At 40.2% G+C, this 22,594-nt stretch overlaps 1 protein-coding gene across 8 annotated transcripts in view; it reads right to left on the reverse strand.

Annotated features, from left to right (window-relative positions):
- Window positions 1-22,594, reverse strand: part of znf423 (zinc finger protein 423) — a 385,448-nt gene that overhangs the window by 42,410 nt on the left and 320,444 nt on the right. For all 8 annotated transcript variants that reach the window (XM_068049400.1, XM_068049399.1, XM_068049398.1 and 5 more), the window contains 2 exons: window positions 9,511-9,642; window positions 5,079-5,194 (listed from right to left, as the gene is read on the reverse strand). In XM_068049400.1, the coding sequence (XP_067905501.1) occupies window positions 5,079-5,194; window positions 9,511-9,642 (248 nt within the window). The remainder of the gene's footprint in view (window positions 1-5,078; window positions 5,195-9,510; window positions 9,643-22,594) is intronic.

Consider the following 22,594-nt stretch of genomic DNA (forward strand, 5'->3'; position numbering starts at 1 on the left):
CCACACCACTAACCGCTCACGCTGCTCAATGCACAACACCCCCATCACTCACCCAGCAACATTCTCCAGCATTCAGAACTCACTCCCAATATCCAGATACTCCACCTAGACCACCTACCAATGCTGCCAGCCTCACACCCATCTCTTGCTGCCTCCAGTTATTCAGCTATGACATGCACATCACCCAAACTCAGTGCTACACAAGCAAGGACATTCTGCCCCCTTTCTTGCTGGACAAGTTGGTATACAATAGAAGGAAGCAAAGCAGAACCAGCGGGGGACAAGAATGCCTGTATATCCTGTGCCCTATTAAGGAGATGGTTTGCAGCATCATGGGGGCAGCTGCGATGGGGTCACTGAGAAGAATGAGGATAATGTTATTTTTTATTTAGAGATACAGCACTGAAACAGGCCCTTCGGCCCACCGAGTCTGTGCCGACCAACAACCACCCATTTATACTAACCCTGCAGTAATCCCATATTCCTTATCACCTATGTTCCTGTCTTATACCCCTTCTCAACTTCCAGCACACTGTCATTCTGCTTTCTGGTGTGACGAGCAAGCTGCTGATAGTGTGACCATGGGCCTCTTGCTTCTCTTCCCACCCCACCCAGTTTCCTCACACCAACCTTCCCCTTCTGATTTCCTGCTTCCAGACATGCAAAAACTGCCACCTGCCTAGCCACAGCAGTCCGAGGACAGAGACAGAGAGAGCAACAGCACAGCGTTCATGACCGTTGTACTGAAATAAGGCCAAATAATCATCAGCTAGTCCTACAGATGGCATTGGGTACATTTACACACACATGATGACTCTGTCAGACCTGGTACTTCTCAATCACTATTCTGATGCAAATCTTTGTCAGAAAGATTTCAGTTCTCATTTATCTAATTACTAATCCTTGCAATGTAATGTGTTCACGCAAGCGCAGATCCGCAATAATCAGTGCGTCAGCAGGAAGCCAGTGAACACAGAAGGGGAGAAAATCCTCTTTGCACTGATTGTTGTGGAGGACCATGACTTTAACTATTGTTATCATCAATGTACTAATCAACCACCTCATTATACAAAACAACTGCACTACTGCTAAATTCAAACTGCTACAACTTTTGTTTTAAGTTCACTAAATGAGCCCTGTTATTTGCTGATTACTGTCACTCTTTTGCTAATTGAATTAGACAATTCAAGAGCTCCAACATGCTACTGGGAAAAAAATATTTGTACACTTGAATCGTGATTCATCTTCACTTGTTCATTTGATTAACAGTATACTATTAGAGCTTTTTTTTAAGACAGTGAAGAAGAGTTTAGAGTTAGTACAGTGTCAGTCTGAGGTACAAGTTTAATTTGTGTGATTCAAAAATAATAAAATTCCATCTCCAGGGATGCGGGGAATCCAAATTGTGTTTGCCCAGCTTGCTTTACTACATTAGCAATGCTTTGGTGGAAAATTAATCATCATGGCACAAGGATGGGGAAAATGCTGCATTTTATCATTTTGTTTTCAAACTTGAACACTTACCCTTGCTTAAAATAAGCAGACTATATATCCCAACATGAATTAAAAAGAATATATTATGTCTGGTTGGTGTGAGTTTAATTTGTTACAGATTGCAAAGATGTTTACCACAGAGACACATACAGAATTAAGGTAGTTTTTAAACCATATTATCAGTGAGATGGCTGGATTTCTTTAAAACGTGGAACAGCAAAAATGATGTTTTAAAAAAATTAATCTTAAAGTGGAAATATACCATGGTATAATACTGAGCTACACCAAGCTGGAGGATCCCAAGTTCAATCCCTCATTTGAACTCAATGAGCTGATCTCAGCTGGGATGGTGGTGGTGACACTACATTAGAGTCAATACCCCTGAAATGGGAGGGGAGGAGTCAACCAAGGTTGCTGCTTCATCAATGACCTTCTCTCCATTGCAAGCTCAAAAGTGGTGATACTCACTGTTGATTGCACAGTGTTCAGTTCTGTTCGCAACTCCTCAGATAATGAAGTAGTCCATACCCCCATGCAGCAAGACCAGGACAATATTCAGGCTTGGGTAAGTAACATTCACACCATATGGCAATGACCATATCCAACAAAAAAGAGTCTAACCAAAGTAAAAGTCTTTTACTTTCAACAGCATTATCATCACGGAATCCCCTACTATCAATATCCTGGAGGTCACCGTGGACCAGAAACCTAACTGGACCAATCATATAAATACCATGGCTACAAGAACTGTTCAGAGGCTGGGTATTCTGTGGCGTGTAACTCACCTCCTGATTCCCCAAAGTCTTTCCATTACCTGTAAGACACAGGTCAGGAGTGTGATAGAATACTCTCCACTTGCCTGGATGACTGCAGGTCCAACACTAAAGAAGCTCAACACCATCCAGGATAAAGCAGCCCACTTGACTGGCACCTCATCCACTATCTTAAACATTCACTTCCTCCACCACTGACGCACTGTGGCTGCAGTGAATATCATCTACAAGATGGGCTGCAGCAACTCACCAAGGCTCCTTCAACAACACCTTCCAAACCCGCGACCTCTACCATTTAGAAGGACAAGGGCAACAGGCGTATGGGAACACCACCACCTGCAAGTTCCCCTCCAAGCCACACACCATCCTGACTTGGAAATATATTGTCATTACTTAATAGTTAGTGAATAAAAATCCTGGAATTCTCTCCCTAACAGCACTGTGAGAGTACCTACACCACATGGACCGCAGCAGTTCAAGAAGGTGACTCACCAGCACCTTCTCAAAGGCAATTAGGGATGGACAATAAATGCCGACCTTGCTCACAACCCATGAACAAATAAAAAAAAAAGTTCCTACTCCCGACAGTGATCCCTGTTGCGAAATGCATGCATATGAAGGCAGGGTCAGGGTGAAGGCAGGGTCAGGTGCAGATGTGATGCCCCGATACAGTTGGATGTTCTTTGTTTAGCTTCACAAATGAAGGACCATTGAGGGAGAAGTGCTATGGGTTAGCTAGCACCATGGAACCTTATTCCAGCATGAACCAGCACTTTCACGAAAGAAAGATATAGAGTCACACACTCCATAAAAGATAAAATAAGCTATCAAAGTAAAAATAAAGACAACAGTATCATGCTGGGATCTTTCACCATTTATTAAAAGATGAAGTTAGTTTCTTCTTTATATTTAAAAGTAGTAGTGAGGAGAGGTTGGTGGGTGCCCTCAGTCTAATGTAAAACTGACGAACCAGCAATCAATCCTTGCTTCCTGGGATGAGCTACTCTACAAGTTTTGCAATGGAGCAACACTTTGGAAGGTTTACAATAAAGACAAATGAATGGAAGCTGAGTTTATATAAGTAACCCTCACCACTTTGATTTACTGGATGGAAGTAACAGTTCTCCTTGGTGCTGCTTGAATTGTGCATGAAAAATCACTGGCTCTACATGAAAGAAAAAGTAGTGACCTCCAGTGAATTAAATAGACAATCATGTAACATGCACATCAAATAGGCATGCAACACTTTGTGCTGCTGCATGTGAAAATATTAAATATCTAGTAAATACATGGGTCATTTCTTAGTAATTAGTTTGTACCTGCAGTTAAAGAGTATGTTGGTCAAGCTATTAGGGTCTTAATTTGATTGTTAAATGCTTTCAAAAAGTTACTTTACTCTTCATTAAAGACTTTTCATTTTTTGCAGGTTTCCTATTAATGTGTATTTTTCTATTTTTTTAACATTTATATGTCAACAGTAGTAAATCACAGAACCAAACATTAATGAAAATTTGTAAAACATGCTACATCTGCTGAGATAAACCCAGCACACATCCATTTGTCTTTAGTGTAAGTCTAAAATATTGTTCCAATGTAAAACCTGTACAGAAACTCTCCATTCCTTCATCGTCGCTGGCTCAAAATCTTGGAACTCCACACCTAACAGAACTGTGGGTATATGTATCTTCATCATATAGATTGCAGCGGTTTAAGAAGACAGCTGACCACCACCACTTTCTCAAGGGTAACTATGAAAGGGCAATAAATGCTAACCTTGATAGCGACACCTACATCCTGAGAATGAATAAATAAAAACATAGGAGCGACAGACTGATTACTAGTTAGTTTTGCATTAGAATGGGCGCAATATAAACAATGTCCTGATAAAGCTTCATGCAACTCTAGCTATTCCAAGACAGTATAGATCCCAGTATGATAGCATTTGAAGCTTCAGACCTTGTCTCATTGGCGTCAGTCCATCAACTGTGTCTGTGCAGAAACTCAGCAACATTTTTTGAAGCGGAGCTTGACTGTTCTGCCTAGTACAAACAGGGCAGCTCAGCTAATCTTAGCAGAACCAAGGAGGAGCATACAGAAGCTGCCCCAGTTATCAGAGCAAACGAGGTCACAAAAAATGTCTTTATTATACTGAATCAACCGGCATCAATGTGAATAACCACAAATGGGCAGAGCCTCACCAAGATAATGGGTATGAACTGTCAAAATGGACTGCTTTTCAAGACTAACCTGCAAATCTTTTACAGAATTTGTTAACCTTTTGAGCTCGTGTTTTTTCACCCCGCCCCACCACCCGTCCCAAGTGCTTTATCTTGATTTATTTTTGTTAGCTCCTTAATGGAACGACCATCTAGTTGTGCACAGTATAAATGTAAATATACAAATCTTTAGAAGAAACTGCTGAGATTAAAAAGACACAATTGAAATAGACACTTTGTAAGGTAAGGCTGCACAGAAGGTAAATGGAGAAAACAGAACCAGAATCCACAGTTCCTACAAGTTAGGTATAAGACTTAATAAAATGCAATGTCACGTAAATACCATCTGATTAGAGTAGCAATATAGCAAACAAGTGTTACAAGATTAAGCGAGTCAACAATAAGTCTTATAATTCTTTTTTAAGCAATTTAAAAGACCAAGAGACAGGTTTTCAGTGACATGGAGTACTAACAAATAATTTATATTTCTTCCTTATTAATCAAATAGAGTTAAAAGTAAAATATGCATGAGTCTATTTAGTCTCTGTCTTGCTTAACTACTAAATAATTGGATGCACCACATTCTTGAGGATACCTGAAGTTCAGTTTGAAAGAAGAATTTCTGTGGGCATTGCGAACAGTCGTAAATCTTATCTTCTTGCCCATGTACTGCGAAGATATGCTGCTGTAGTTTGTTTGCCTGCACGAAGACTGAAAATAATTGAAAGTGATCAGAAGTGCATCTGTCGCAGAACTTGGCTGCCATTCTCAGCTGTACGTCTATTACCACCACACTGAGCCAAATCCCCCACAGACCAAGTGATATTTATCAATAAATCATTTTTTTGTTTCACTAAATTTAATCCACGATGTAGACGATATTAATAATTTAACATTTCAAGACAAGCACTTCACTTATTTATAACATCTTGTATACCGGATTCTTTTTAATTTGCACACATGAAGATATCTTTTTGGAATAGATAATTATTGGTCCATATACTGGGATGGATTATTAGAAATAAATTTGCCATCTTCATGTGAGACCATTGCTCACTATTCCCTTCCACACAGCATGGTTTGAAGCGTTAATATATACCAACAGATGAGAAAAACAAAAGAAGGATCAAACAAACCAAAGATCATATTTTTTCTTTAAATTTTTTAGTAACTTGTGTTTGTCAATGTAAGGGATGCTAGTACTAGGAAATTAGAAATAAGCATTATCCGTTAATCAAGCAATCCCGAGTCGATGCACACATTGGTGGTAAATGGCCTGGTAATGTTGCAACTTCGCGATGTGTAGTAAATTTTAGAATGTTGTACTGCCTTTTATCTGTTATACTGAAGCTGATAGGTTACTCATAAGTCAGACTGCCAATTTGGTGAGTCGCAGTGGGGCAGCATAGCTGAAGTAGCAAGAAGTTCAATATCTGTATGTTAAAGTTCATGGCCTGAGTTTACACCAGTATGGGTGCAAAGTTAATGGGAAAATCAATTAATATATTAGGCAGTAGTATCTCCGATAAAGTAACATGACATTGGTCTAATGCTCTACTTTTCTAAAGTTTCAAAATGATTCTGAAACAGAACTACACATACCATGGGATATTGTGCAAAATATGGAGAAGTCCCACATTGCTAATTTAACACCAGTTATCCATATTTTTCTTTCAAAATCAAGGAATGTGAGGAGTCCTAATAGCACAGATAACACCCGGAACTTTCCTGTGCTTGATTATTGAATTTTATTTTATCCAGATCTGGAAAAGTAAGTTCATGATCAAAGTTTTGCCAAAGTTAGCTATTAAGATGGGCAATATCATCGTGAGATAGGGCAATTTATAATAGAAATCTTCAGAGGTAAACTAGAAAACTTGAGTGGATCCAGTTGTACATTTGCTGAATGCAAAAGCATATCACTTTGGTTGACATCTGTGTTGGAGTGTTTTCATTTGAAGATATGAAAACTACTGCCTAAAGTGACAGCAGACACTAAATTAGCTCATAATCCTTTACATTTTGTTGGAGCACTAAAACGTTGAACCACAAAGGTGGCTCGGCATAGCTCAAGATAGGCCTACCTTCAATCGTGGACTATTACTAGTTCCACTGTGGCCTTAAAGGACATGGTTCTAATATGAAATCAGGAAGACTGACAATTCCAATTAGAAATGATTACCCTTTTTGTAAGAAGGGAGTAAATCTGCATTCCAAAAAAGTAATGATGAACTTAATAGTTCCAGAGAGAGAGACAAACATTTTAATTTTTCCTAAAGTCAGGATCATATTAATATTATTGTGTTTGAGAATTATTTCATACCTTTGGGGACAGAAATGCCTATTGCTGGTGCTTGTAACATTTAATGAAAACAAAATTCTAGGCCAAGTGTGTTACATGGAGCATCATGCAAGTTTTACATTTTTTTGAGGTTGAAGAAGGGACTTTATAATGGTATGTAGTACAAAGCTAAGGTATGCAAGACCTGAGTTCAAAATGAAACACGTTGTGGATCATGTATTCCATGCAACTGCAGGTACAGAACCTCATCTTTCAATTAGGCACTTTACAGCTTCTGGATTCAATACTGAGTTCAACAATTTCAGATCGTAACCTCCGCCCTCATTTTCTTACTGTGTTTTTCTGTTTTTGGACAGCAGCTGTTGATGATGATTCTGCTTTCCCTCCTCTAGGCCCATCTTTTGTTTCTTTACTTGTCCCATTATCATGTCATTTTGCCATGCAGCATCTTCCCTTTTGCCATTTAATCTTCCATCCCATCACAGATCTTCCCTGTTGCTCTTTTCCTCTCTTCCCCTTCCCCTGCCTCTGTACTTGTTTTAAACCTGCCACATTTCTAACTTTTTCCAGTTCTGCTGAAAGGTCATCAACCTGAAACATTAACTGATTCTCTCTCCGCTGATGCTACCGGACCCGCTGAGTATTTCCAGCATTTTTTGTTTTTATTCCAGTATTTTGCTTTTCTATCCTTGAATTTATTGCTTAATATTGCCTGAAACTCCAGGTTTGAATCTATGTCAGGTTTCCACCGCTGCCAAAGCAGTGAAATGGCTCTGATCGAAGTCACAAATGACATCCTCTGTGACATAGACCGTGGTGCATTTTCTCTCCTCAAAGTCTCTGCAGCGTTTGACATTATTGACCATACTATCTTGCTCTAATTTCTTTCCTCCATTGTCCAACAGTGAGATGGCTTGGGCTTTGTTCCATACTTACCTATCAAATTGTGGCCAGAGTATCTCTTATAATGGCTTCTCTTCCTGGTTTTGCATCATAACTTCATAAGCCCCAGGACCTATCCTTGGCTCTCCCTCTGTTCCTCATCTAAGTGTTGCCCCTTTGCCGCATTATCCAAAGACACAGGGATAGCTTCCACTGTATGCCGATGCCACACAGCTCTATCTCTCCACCATCTCTCTCGACCCTTCCACTGCCTGTGTTTTCAGAGTGTTTGTCAAACATCCAGTCTTCAAAGCATTGTGATTTCCTCCAATTAAGCAACGGAAAAATCAAAGGTGCTGTCTTTTTCCCCTGCCACAAACTCTGCACCCTTGCCACCAATTTCATCCCACTCCCCAGCCAGCATCTCGATGTGAACCAGATTGTTTACAGTCTCTTGCAATCCCAAATTTAGTAATCCCATACACTCACCATAACAAAGCTGTTTCCACCACTGTAACACTGCCCACCTCTTGCACGGCCTCAACCCACCTACTTCTGAAACTCTCATTCATGCCATTGTCACATAGAGACTCTACTCTAATGCTCCTCTGGCCATCCTCCTGACTCTGTAAATCTCTGTTCATTCAAAACTTTGCTAACCGTATCTTATCTTGCACATCCAATAATCATCCCTGTGCTCTGTGACCTACATTGGCTCTTAGTCCCCAATGCCTCCAATTTAAAATTCTCATTCTTGTTTAGAACCCTACATGACTTTACCCCTACCTATCTCTGTAACCTCTTCCAACTGATAACCCCCACCCATAATCTTCGCTCCTCCGACTTGGGCCCCTTGCACATCCACCTTCCCAGCACACCATCATTCATGGAGGTGCCTTCAGTCAGCTAGGCTGCATGCTCTGGAATTACTTCCCTAAACCTCTCTGCCCTCCTTTAAGAACCTCCTTAAATCCCATCTAAGCTCTAGTATCATTCTAGTGAATCTGTGCTGCACCCCCAAAGCCAATATATCCTTCCTGAGGTGCAGTGCCGGAACTGAGCACAGTACTCCAGATAAGAGGCGGCACAGTGGCGCAAGGGGTGGCACCGCAGCCTCACAGCTCCAGCGACCCGGGTTCGATTCTGGGTACTGCCTGTGCGGAGTTTGCAAGTTCTCCCTGTGACCGCGTGGGTTTTCGCTGGGTGCTCCGGTTTCCTCCCACAGCCAAAGACTTGCAGGTTGATAGGTAAATTGGCCGTTATAAATTGCCCCTAGAATAGGTAGGTGGTAGGGAAATTGAGGGAAGATGGGGATGTGAGAGGGTAATGGGATTAATGTAGGATTAGTATAAATGGGTGGTTGATGGTCGGCACAGACTCGGTGGGCCAAAGGGCCTGTTTCAGTGCTGTATCTCTAAATAAATAAAAGATCTAGCCAAGGCTCTGTGCAACTGGAGCATAACTTCCTCCCCTTTGTAATCTAGTATTTCCAGCATCCACAGTATTTTGTTTTTGTAATAGAATGTAATCAATGTGACTTTGGACACTTCTCAATCTATATAGCCAAAAATGAAACTGGAATGCTGATTGTATATTTATTTATATCAATCTGCAGCAGCACAACCAGTGATGTCACTGCCACGAGCGATCACCACCGTTATAGCCGTAAGTAAAGTATTATTCTCATGCAGGACAATTTTCTATCATTTACTTTGTGACAGTTACTCTTAACTTTAAATGTTTTCAGATTCAACGGCAATTCATTCCCTGTCCACATTTAAAAATAATGGTCTCCAATCCAACAGTGGGAGAAATTAAAATAAATTTTATTGTATGCACTTACCTGTAAAACAAACTGGGCATTTAAAAGTACCTCCCATTCCTTCAAAGCTGTGTTCAATCAGGTGACACAGTAGCTTCGCTGGCGAGTCAAACATCTGGTTACACAGTTTGCACTCATGATTGATGCCTTCCTCTGTAAAGTGCACATAATACAACTGTTAGTGAAAGAAAAATATGGGTGTAGGTATGCAATGATGCTGATTGGAATATATATTTGAAAACTAACAATCTAACCCAAGTATTGAATACGGTAATTGACAATAAAAATGTAGACATGGTTCAAAACTATTTCAGTCCTGATCTATGACTACAAGCTATTAAATTTGTACATTTTGATCCAAGGATGCATTATGATGCATTTAAGTTCTCAACAGTAATTGACAATAATGAAAATGCACCATATACCTGCAAGAGATCTGAAGATTTAAACAGCAATAAGCACTGAAAATACAAATCAACTGACCTCAAAACCACAAATGTCTCACTTTATTTTTACAAAATTCCTGAATTTGGGATATTTCTGGCAGCTGAAGATGAGCATTTGGAGCTGACAGATTTATCACATCCTATCAGATTTGATGACAGCAGATTAGGACCCTGCTGATTCTTGGTAACAGCCTGTCACCAAATCAGGATTAGTTGCACTGACCACAGATGTTTTTGATTGGATAAACCTAAAACCTTCCCTACTGTGCTTTTAGAAGCAGTGAGGCTAAAGCTAAATGTACCAGTTTTATAGCAAATAAGTGTTAATATTTGCTTTCTTTAACAGTTAAACAACACGTATAGGCTGCAGTAAATTATTACGTTATCATTCAATTAGAGTTGAGTTGGGCTGGTGACATTTCTGACCCAAGCAGGCATCCATACATAGCAGACCAGCACTCTAACAATAGATCAATCAGGGAAAGAATGAATCAAATGGATATTTTAGTAAGAAAGTTTATTAGGAAATATATATAAAATAAATTTCTCCCCCAAGTCTGCCTCTTTTCCTTTTCTCCCTATAGCAACAATACATGTGGGGAGTTTTTATGCTCTCCCCCATGGTGAGTTTGAAGGTGAGGAGGGCATTGAATCGGGTGGGGACCCCGCCACCGTCCTGCCTCCACCCCAAATAAGTTCGTGGCGGGAAGGCCCATGGATGGCCTTCTGCACCACCCCCTCCCCACCCCCCGCCGCCAATTGAGGTCCTTAAGTGGGCAATTAATGCCCAATTAAGGGCCTCATCCTGTCTCCACCGATATTAGCACAGCGGAGAGGAGCACGCCAAGCAAACTGTATGGGTTGCTTGAAGCCTCCCGGGGGGGTGGCCCTTGTTCAAAGGCACTTAGTGCCTGATCGAGGGACCCAGGATCGGGGAAGCCTGCTGAGAGTCACCCCCTTCCCCTTGCACCTGAACCCCTTACAACATTTTCCCCCATGACCCCAACCCAGCAAAACCCTTCCCGCCATGACTCACCTGTGGCCCGGACCCCTCGATGATCCTAGGCCTCGGGTGGGTGCATTAGCAGCATCGGCTACCATCTCTGGTGGCACTGCTCAGTAAAAGAACTGCTGGCCTCTGATTGACTGGCAACTCTTGGCAGGCAGAACTTCAGTCGCCGGGGTCCTTAATCTTGAGGAATCTCTGCTGCTGTCCACTTAAGTGCCTAATTGACAAGTAATGTGGCAGGCCTTATCTAAAAGAGGTGACGCAGAGTTCTTGCCAGCGCTTCAGCGGGTGGCCAAGACCCCCATTGCCTACATAAAATCCTCGCCACCCACCCCCGCCCCATGGTGTTCAACGACAGCCCTCCAGTACTTTGTCTAAATGTGCAGTCTTCCTGAGTGTGTGCGTACGCGTGTGCACGGGGAGGGGTTATGTGTGTTTGAGGTGGGGGAAGGGAAGGTGTGTGTTTGAAGGGATTTAGGGTATATATGTGGAGGGGAATGGGAGGGTGTGTGCGCCTGTGTGTGTGGAGGGAGGATGTGTGTAAGTATGGGATGTGCCTGGAGGGAGGGTGTATGCGCGTGTGTGTGTGTGTGTGTGTGTGTGTATGCGTGTGTATGTTGAGTGTATTTTTGGTAGGACTGTGTGTGGGGGTGTGTATGTGTGTTAGGATGTATGTGTGCACGTGAGGGTGTGTGTGTGTTGGGGGAGGTAATATGGTGGGGGGGACATCTGTGAGGGTGGAGGGTTAAGTTTTGGGAGAGCAGGAAAGGAAACGTTAGCCTTGAAGGTAGAATCATTTCAGGATTTTGTGGTTGAACTCAGTTCCTCCAGGACTTCACCTTGATGAAATTGCCTTTTAAATTCTGCTGATAGTGGGTAAAATATGGGTGAATCTTCTGCACACTCTCCTCATTCCAATAGGGCATGTTTGGGCTCACTAGTCAATTCTGCTCATTAAGCCTAAGGCCAGCATTCCAAATGGTGGATTGTGGCATGCTCTGCTGAAGCATCCTGGCAAGTGCGATGTACCTGTTCTGGCCATGTAATATGGAATGGGTCTACATCTTTAGGCACAGCCAGATGTGCATTCTACTCCAACACACTTGTGCTGGCAAAACAGGCCCCAAGGAATTTTAGGCCCAGAATTAGCTTCGATGGTGGTTTAGAGTAGGGATTCTCAACCTTTCTGCTTCTGAGGCCTCCCTCCTATGTTATAAAAATTCTACGGGCCTCCGAAAACATTAGTAACTTTTCTGTACAAAAATGAGTTAACAATTAAACATATATTGATCATTTTTGTTTACTTACTTAACTGAAACATTTTCCTGGCGCTGAGCAACAATTCTCACTTCTTGCGCTAAAACTCAAACCTAGAGTCACATGGCTTCTTCCCCAATTAATGCGCATTTAAAAAAAAATCTTCAATCGTATAAATGCTAACACTGAAGTAACATTCTGTTATCTCACTATAACCTTTCACTGATCAGATACATTAAATTCTTTTGCCCATCCCTAACCAAGCTCCCTCTCACACCTGATTATCACCATGAGGCACAGGTGGATCTAGGAAACGGTGTCAGATGATTAACACCCTCAAAACCGGTACCTACACCACCTTTTGTCATTACTGATTGGTCATGCGACAGTCTGTTTGAATATTAACATCTTTAACAGTATTGAATGTCTTTTTGTGTCGTTAAAATGCTTCACAGAGTGAATTACCTTTAGGATGCAATGACCCGATTTAGGTAAGCAAACTCACTCAGCCAAATGTAGGTATTTCTTCTGGGTTGTTTGCGGTTAATTTTGGGTTCAAGTTGAATTTTTTTCTGTACGTTCTCTGGTTACTTTTGGCAGACCCCTGGAAACCATCTCACAACCCCCAGTTGAGAATCCCTAATCTAGCGTGCCTGAGCCAAAAATATTTTTTTTGGTAAGAACTTAGGTGACAGGTCTTGACCCACAGTCAAAGCCACAAGCACGGTTCAAAAGCACTGAAGAGAAAGTGAAATACATCAAAAAGTGGTGATTAGGTATATCAAAATGAGTCCTGTATGATCAGAAACTCCATGGAATGGGGCTCTAAAAGGATCTGGGACTCAAACGTGAACCCGCCACTTCAAGGCATCACATTCAAATGCTTCAACACACTGAAATAGTAAACCACAGAGGTTGGAAAACGTACCCATATATCTGCACAGTAAAGCAAGAACAGATCACCACATTTAAATATAATTAGGCAGTGAAAACACATTCTGCCTTCTGCCAACCACAGTGCTGTTTCTTAAAACTTTATTTAAGAAAAAAAAATATACAAATAAGCAGAAGTGTAAAAGGAGACAAACTCCTTAAAACTACCCATATCTCCAAGATGCACATTGCTTTGGCTCACTGAATTTCTACATAAGCCATGAAATAATGCAGAAAATAAATATTTGCGTTTTCATTGTTAATTTAACATACAAAGTGTACTTAAGGGAGTTAGTGTTGTTGGCATTGAATTTTAAACTATAAAAGCTTTAATCCCCTTTTGTGTACAAAATTACAGCTGGAGCCTAAAATTTTTTAGAATACACAGTTTTTAAAACAAAGGTAATTATTTATTGTCCTTCTAAGCATTAAATGGAGTGGAATAAGCAGTCTGCTGACTTCTCACTTATGGCAGTTATGATCTACTATTGCACTCCTTAGAAACTGTCACCACAGATGAATGCACTAGTATAAATATTGTCTAGAATCCCCTTAGGGATCAATGTCTGCTACAGTTCATGTTGTTTACATTTCAAAGCTGCAATAGCTCTATGAACAATAATTATTGATTAATTGATTAAAAGGACAATTGCATCCTCCTTTTCAACATTTTCACAAATGCTAATGAATTTTGAACGCGGATCAGTCTGTTCAAAACAAGGGTACCAGCTACATCAGTGCCGAAAAGTCATAAATTACTGTGCAGTTAAAAAAAATCTAAGCAAATATGAGTTCGCAGCAGGGAACTAATAATGCGCTTCCAGCTGTTCCAGTTAACCTGCAAATGTGGCCATCTGCACCTCAGGAGAGAAAGAAGAAAGAAAGATGGTGCCAGGGAGAAAGAGAGGGAAAGAAGGAAATACCGCCAGCACAGGCAGAACCTGCACCCAGAGCAGCAGGGGTGACCTTGCTACTTATGACCAGGCAGACACATACTGTACTAACAAAAAAAAAATAGTATGCTGAGTGTATGTTAATAGCTTTCTAATAGTCATACTTCTGTTGTAGTTTTTGCAGTCTTAATGAGAAAGTAGACTTCCTTTTTAATATTCATGCTCACATTGCATGGTACCCATTTATTGATGTGGTATAGCAGGTATACAAATCACACAGCAATAAAGGCACGAAGGTGGTTCACAACTCTCTCGAAATCTCTTAAATTAAAATCAGACTTGCTACAAGACCATTGAACCAGTACGATTAATGGCACGTTCTGATGAAAGGTCATCGACCTGAAATGTCAACTCTGCTTCTCTCTCCACAGATGCTACCAGATCTACTGAGTATTTCCAGCATTTGCTGTATTATTTCAGATTTTCAGCATCCAGGGTATTTTGCTTTTGATTAACAGCACATATCTGTTGGTTTGCTTGCACCTACACATTTCATATTTTCAATAACAATTTGTATTTATAAAGTGCCTCTAACGTAGTAACACATCCCAAGGCACTTCACAAGAGCGTTAAAAAACAAAAACTGACACAGAGTCACGTAAAGAGGCATTAGGGATGATGACCAAAAACTTGGTCAGAGAGGTAGGTTTTAAGGAGCATCTTAAAGGAGGAAACAGAGGTAAGAAGCGGAGAGGTTTAAGGAGGGAATTCCAGAGCTTAGGCAGAGGCAACAAAAAGCACGGTCAGTATTAGTGGAGTGATTCAAATCGGGGTGCTCAAAAGGCCAGAATTAAAGGAGCGCAGATATCTCGAAGGATTGTGATGCTGGATGAGATTACAAAGACAGGGAGGGGCAAGGCCACGGAGGGATTTGAAAACAAGGATGAGAATTTTAAAGTCGAGCAGCTGCTTAATTGGGAGCCAATGTAGGTCAGGGCGCACAGGCATGATGGGTGAACTGGGCATGGTGCGAGTTAGGACATGGGTAGCAGAGTTTTGGATGACCTCCAGTTTACAGAGGTGAGAACGTGGGAGATTGGCCAGGAGTGCAATGGAATGGTTAAGTCGAAAGGTAATAAAGGCATGGATGAGAGTTTCAGCATCAGAGGAGCTGAGGCAGGGCAAAGTCAGACAATGTTAAGGAGGTAGAAATAGGCAGTCTTAGTGATGGAGCGGATATGTGGTCAGAAGCTCATCTTGGGGAGCATAGGCATTGTGAACAATCTGATTCAGCCTTAAGACAGTTGAAAAGGGAGAGGGATTTCCACATGTTAAAGATTTCCCCAACAGGCAGGTGGATATGGTTTTCAGTTATTTACAAATCAAACTGAACTGGGCAGAAACCGTTTTCAGCAATACTCAATATTGTGATTGCAGCACTGAGTGGAGACAAATCACTCCGATGTTGGCTACCATATGCCATTGTGTCTTTTATATCTAAATTTATATTATTAAATTTATATCTAAATAAACATGCTGAATCTGAGCCTAAAGCTGAATAGTTCATTGTTTTGGCAATATAGCATTCTAACATATTTAATATTAAAGAGGAGGATCCATTTTAGTTGGCCCATTTTTACTGATTTTCTTGTTATTTCCCTAGTTTTTACTCTCATATGTTTAATTTATTTTTTCTTTGCTTTTTTCCCATGAAAACGTGATTAAGTATGAACATATTTGAAGACAACAGGTACTAAGTAACACAAATTACCAACAAAATACAGGGAGACAAGGGAAAGACAGAAACAGAGGGATGGATATAAAACAGCAATTTAAGTGATGATAAAAGGACGTTATTTTTATACTAGTGCATTATGATGTTGCAAACTGCAGAATGGTGTATTTACCATGTAATTATTTCATGTGATTCTTTAAAAAAAAATTGCACCTCAACACAAACGAAATGTATACTGATCTGAAATTTATGAAAATATTGCTTTGGGGGAAGATTCTAATTTATAACTTTAAACAATTCAGAGACAATAGAGTTAGTCAATATATTTTTGTATTTACATGTGCTAAATTATTTAGTTGGGCAGTAAGGATGAGACAGAAAATGACACACACTCTGGGACAGAACAAAAGAGGCAATATTACTGCTGTGGTGGGGAGAGAGAGTTGGTTTTTAATTCTTGATAATTGCTGATAGGGCAAAAATATCCTCTCCCCTTTCCAACAATTTAACCTGTCATACTGCTTCAACCAGAAACCACATTTTAAAATAAGACATCAGATTGGAATTGGCTTCTGTTTTTGCAAGAATTGGCTTGTGTTTTAAACCAGCCAGTGGTACTGTAATTGTAAATCAGGGATGAGAATAAATAAGAAAAATACAAATGTTAAAATTTTAGAGGTTGTTGGTGCCAATACTAAAACGTCACATGTAAGTTATGAATGTCTTCGTGAATGTGATAAAAATATTATTGCACAGTTATTTATTGTTTATTCTATTTAAATTATGAGTTTTTAAAATGAAATTAAAAATATTTTTAAAAAGTATTAGAAAAATACTTTTGATTTGATTTATCAAATACATATAATCCATGGTAATATATGACAGCTTGCATATATCTTCCGAGGTGGGTGGTTCCATAAGAAAAATTCCCAAAGTTAAAATCTAGCTTAAACACAATGAGCCATAATTTGCTGTGGGAGTGAATATAACGGCAGATGCTGTTAGTTAGGCTTGCCCTTGCACCTTTAGGTTTCAGGCAGAGTAAGCAACTATGTATTTCCTTAACCAATCAGATTGAAGGATTGTGAAATTATCAGCAGAAGAACTGAGAAGGAAGTACAAGTAAGACTGAATGAATTCAATGTCAAATCAGGTACAATAAGAGAAATACAGAGGGAAAGATTAATTGGATTGAGAGAGAGGATTGTGACAGAAAGGAAAAGTAAAAAAGAATTAAAATTTTAAGTTTTACATTTTTAAATCTCCATCTTAAGGACTGAGACTCCACACTTATAATAGTTTCAGTGCCAGAGAACTTGTTTGGCAGTAATTAACACTTATCACATTGTTAAAAGGGAACTTAGACTGAAATAGACAAGACTTATCATTCTGTGCTGAGTTTACTTTGTTCCACCATGTAAGTGCAGCAACTTCATGTCATTCAATGCATTTCAATGGTGAGCTATTAAAGTGCGACTGAATAAGTGTTTAAATAGAGCACTAGACAACAACAGCACTTTCCAAAGGTATTGGTAACTGTACAGTATCACCTCATAATTTTAAGCAATTTTGATATCTAATTTTAAAATCACATCAATTTGGTTTTGACTGATTCTTCTGGTAACCAGTGTTTGACAAAAGGTGACTCTTAACAAAAGAAAGGGAAGCTATCAGACGGACCAAATGCCCATTGTCTTTCGATCACTAAGACCACCTATTTTCACCTCTGCAACATCGCCTGTCTTTGCCCCATCATGGCTCATCTGCTGCTGAAACTCTCATCCACGCCTTCGTTAACTCTAAACTTGACTACTCCAACGCATTCCCAGTCATCCAAACCTCTGCTGCCCATGTCCTTACTCACACCAAGTCCCATTCATCCATCACCTCTGTGCTTGCTGACCTACAGTTAAGCAATGTGTCGATTTTAAAATTCTCATCCTTGTTTTCAAATCCCTTCTAGGCCTTGCTCCTCTCTATCTCTGTAATATCCTTCAGCCCAAAACCCTCTGAGATTTCTGCACTCATCTAATTCTGTCCTCTTGAGCATCACTGATTTTAATCATTCCACTATTGGTGGCCATGCTTTCATCTGCCTCGGCCTGAAGCTCTGGAATTCTCTTACTAAACCTCTCTGCCTTGCTACCTCTCTTTCCTCCTTCAAAATGCCCCTTAAGAGCTACCTCTTTGCCCAAGCTTTTAGCCATCGGCCCTAATATCGCCCCTTGTCAGTGTCAAATTTTGCTTTATAACGCTGCTGTGAAGTGCCTTGGAATGTTTTATTACGTTGAAGGTGCTATATAAATACAATTTGTTGTTGTTGATTGGTTCAGGACCCAGGTATCAACACTGGGAGTTGTGGTCCAAGCATTTTCAATGCCCAGCATACAAAGCACACTTCAGCACAGTCTAAAATTTAGCTGGTAAAACCAAGCTTTGAGGCAAATTATTTTTCTTAAAAAGGAAACTTATAAACAGTACATTTTTTCATCCAAGATAAATACATTGTTCTGACAGTATCGTAGCTGTTGTCATACAAACAGGATGACATACTTGAGTTTTCAGGTAGACTGAGGCACTTCTATACATGTTGGACAGCTGATAAGATTTTCTAGTCCTCAACTATATTTCTTAATATGCATGACTGTTTTTGTTATGCTGCAATGAAGTCTATGTTCATTTTGACAGCAAGGTTCCTATCATGAACAAGCAGAATAGCTTGAGCATAATGTTGTAATAATCAGTACATGTGGCTCCTGCAGCAAAATCCCCTCCCCCAAAATGGAGATAAACATTTATTTAACATCTTTTCAAGATAAATTGAGGCTATAAGGTGTCAGCCGTGGCTCAGTGGTCGCACTCTCACCTCTGGGTCAGAAGGTTGTGGATTCAAACTCCACTCCAGAGACTTGAGCATATAATTACTGGGGGAGTAATTGGAGTAATTTTTCATTGGATGTACACAAATTTAAAAGATGCCCACATGAACTAGATTGAGTACAAGGTCTTTTTAAAGAGGAAAAAGATGAAATTGGATAAATCTTAAATGTGACAGCAATGGCAAAAATGACAATGCAATCGTTATTTCCAAGACTGCTTTAAATCATAGTCACAGAAGGGCATATAATCTTCTAGTAGATCAATATTCTACTGTTGTATGCATTGTTTTCTGGGTTGGGATATAAAATTGCAATTCATGTCTTAGATGCAATCATTTGGGGAGATGCAACAACAACTTGCATTTACTCGGTGCCTTTAAGGTACAAAAAAAATCCCAACGCACTTCATCGAAGCAAAATGACCACCAGGCCAAAGAAGATATTATGAGGAGCATTCAAAAGCATGATGAGATAGATTATTAGGAGTGTCTTAAAGGAGAAGAGAGAGGGGGAGAGATGGAAGGGTGGAAATTGCAGAGCATGGGGCCTATGAAGCTGCAGACATGTGTCCCAATGCTTAGGTAAAATGGGGAGGCAGGGGTTGGGCAAGAGAGCAGAGTCAGAGTCCAGGTGATGGAGGTGTAGAGCTGGAGGAGGTTACAGAGATAGGGAAGGGTGATGACATGTCAGGATTTAAATTTGAAGCATTGGCAGACTGATCGCCAATGTTGGTCAACAAGGAGAGGGTGACGGGTGACTAGAACTTGGTGCAGGATAGGATATGGGCAGCAGAGTTTTCGATGAGATGAAGATTACGGAGAGTGAAGGACAGGAGGCTGGTCAGGAGTGTTGGAAATTTTGAGTTTGGAGGTGACAAAAGGATAGATGAGGGTTTCAACAGCAGATGAGCTGAAGCAGGGGCAGAGATAGGTGACGTTGCAGAGTGATAATCAACCACCTTTGTGATGGGAAAGCTTAGGGTTGAATAGCATGCTGTGGTTGCAAACAATCAAGCTCAACTTCAGACAGTGGTCGGGGAGGGGGATGGAATCAACGGCAAGGGTGTGGAGTTTATGGCAGGGCCCAAAGACAACGGCTTTAGTCTTAGTAACTTTTAACTGGAGGAAAATGTGTCTCATCCAAGACTTGATACCAGACAAGCAGTCTGACAACACAGAGGCAATGGATATAAAGAATCTTTGCAGAACCTTTCCTCAGGAGATCCAATGGGTGGCGATGATTTCCATGAAAAATTGATTGTATACAGTAAGTGCAAAGAATGGGCCTTTTAGGTCAAACTACCTCTTCTTGTTCCATGTTTCTGATATCTATGTTTTTATGAACAAGAAAAATGTTAACTTCTGGAGCTGGATATTTTCCCCATGAAGCACTGAATATGACTTGCCTTTCACAATTCTGAAAATGCATACGTCAGCATCTGTTTACATTTGCAATGGCAATTATAAACAGAATTTTCAAGAAATAGAAAATATCGTTCATTCACACAAAAGTCTTAATACACGAGTAATAACTATAATCCTATCCTAGGTTTTGTTTGAATGCAAGGACACTATGCCTTGCCATAACTACCTACAAGTCCATTACCAGAATAAAACAGAACTGAGGCCATTATCAATTCTCCTTTATTGTACTAATGGTTGAGTTTGTTCATAACAAATCAAACAAGCATCATTTTTAATTTAGGCAGCTAGGATCACAGGAACCTTTGATTTGTCTAATCCAAGGTAGTAATCTATTTTGCACGTAATATTTTTCTTCTGCACCCTCCTCCCCACCCCATCCTGCAAACACTCCCATACAATTCCCAGCTAAGGAGGTAAGCTGCCAGCTGCCAGACCTTGTCAAGAGTGGCCTGAGGTGGCTCTCTTACTTTGTCCCTTGCTCCAATGCACAATTGACATCAGGAACTTGCAGGGTGGAGAATAACAATGTGAACTCACGTTGCTCCAGTGTGCGTTGCAATATGTACAACACCAATCTGCCCAGCTACTTTCTGACTCAGAAATAAAGTGATAATGTGCATGAAATATTTAAAAAGCATATCTAACAGTTTGAAATATGTAACAATCTTTATTGGACTTCTTTTCACTTCAGCCACTCAGTGATGTCCAGTGATCTGTATCTGCTATAACACATGTCTTATTAATGTTGCTTTTTAAACAGCTGTGTTCTTTTACTGTATCTTTATGAAAATTTCAGGCCTAATCCCATGAGTCCTGTTGCAGAGGGAGCATTCAACAACCGTAGCTCTATAAACACTAGACTTATTGAACCACCGATTGTCCCCAAAATGATAGTCTAATGACTGCAGGCAAGGACATATCGAGTATTAGCCACATGTAGTGGCAAACAAACCCACAAGAGAAGGCAGCAGCTTGTACTTAAATGGGCTCCCTTGTAAATGGTGAATGTTTTCACCGTGTATAATCACACCCAATTTTCAAAAACTCAACATTTTGTATTTATGGCAACATCTATACTACAGTATGGTTCTTTCTTTAAGCTGGAGTAATTTACTTCAAACTAGCACATTTTAATGGTGAACAGATCTTTGAGAATATACCAGAGGGATGTGGCTCAGCCACATGTAACTCAATATATGTCAACAGCTGTAAAAATATTGGTTGGGGTAGGCAGAAAAAAATCCATACGCACAGATCATGTGCCCTGCTTACTAGTTATAAGTGCTTTCAGATTTCCCCCTTGCAAACAGTAATTGGGTAATTCTGGCATGAGCAGTCATAAAACCAGAGGTTTTCTTTGAGGTTGGATGATCAAAAAGGCTGTAAATGAAAATGATCTTAATGTCTGAGGCCTACTGAGTGACCATGGCTCTGTCTGTAGCATAAGGGTTTGTTCTAATCTTTCCAACTGCAATGTTTCAGCAGCCCATATTCCTGGGGAGTTCACAGCTCCCCAGGGTGAACATACAGTAAATTCTAGCTAATCCCCTCTGCATACAAATGAGCCCCTGGTACTTGAAAACTGCAGGACCAGACGGCTTGAATACACTGCTGGTTTTCTGGTCATATGCTTTAGCAAGCAAACAGAAAAACAAATTATAAACAAATATTGCATGATACACAATATATACCTGACTTTGCCAAACACAATTTCAGATAAAGTTTACAAAGCTGCTGGAAATATGGAAACTAAAATGCCTGCATTTTAGTCTCTACAGATGACTCGTATCCACTGCAAGCATTGTGGCTGATTTGGGAATTCAGACTCACCACAGTCTGGAGTCCAGTCCGGACTATAGTCCCTTCCCTTTCTCAGCTAGACGCATGCTTCCTTGTGAAATCAAAAGGCTTACTGTCACTCTTCCGATGGTGCAGCCTTCCTGCTATGATATGTATGGAGGTGATGAGGAATCAGAATGCTGCTCTGGCACCACCATGGAGCCCTGAGGTTTTGCCCAATTTAGCTAGGGACCTTATAAAAGTAGAGCTTGTCTGCTTTCATGCATGCTAAAATCCCTCAGTTGTATAGCAGTGTGCTAACTGTGTATAAAAAGAACAATGGCTTCATGAAAATCATTGCTCATACTGTTATACTGAAATCCCTAATGCAACTGCCTGATGGTTTGATTTTCCTTAAATATATTTCACAGCCTCATATTGTATCATTGTATAGGGCTTCCTTCACCACTTTAATACACCTAATAGTGACAAGAAAATATCTATTTTGAATGGAAATAATAATAACCAATAGATAGTAACAATTTACTACCACATACATTGTTAACTAGTCATTACAGAAGAACTATTTTTTTTTAGATTACAGTGAAAAAATTCTCTTTAGGTTAGAATTGACCCTATTGCCTACAAGTCATGAAATGAATGTGAAGTAAAGGCAGAGTAATCATAGACAAATTCAACAATGCTGTTCATTGGGCTATTCAATTATCAGATGCATTGTTTAATTTTGAA

Source organism: Heterodontus francisci, chromosome 17 (genome assembly GCF_036365525.1).
Source record: "Heterodontus francisci isolate sHetFra1 chromosome 17, sHetFra1.hap1, whole genome shotgun sequence".
Lineage (NCBI taxonomy): Eukaryota > Metazoa > Chordata > Chondrichthyes > Heterodontiformes > Heterodontidae > Heterodontus > Heterodontus francisci.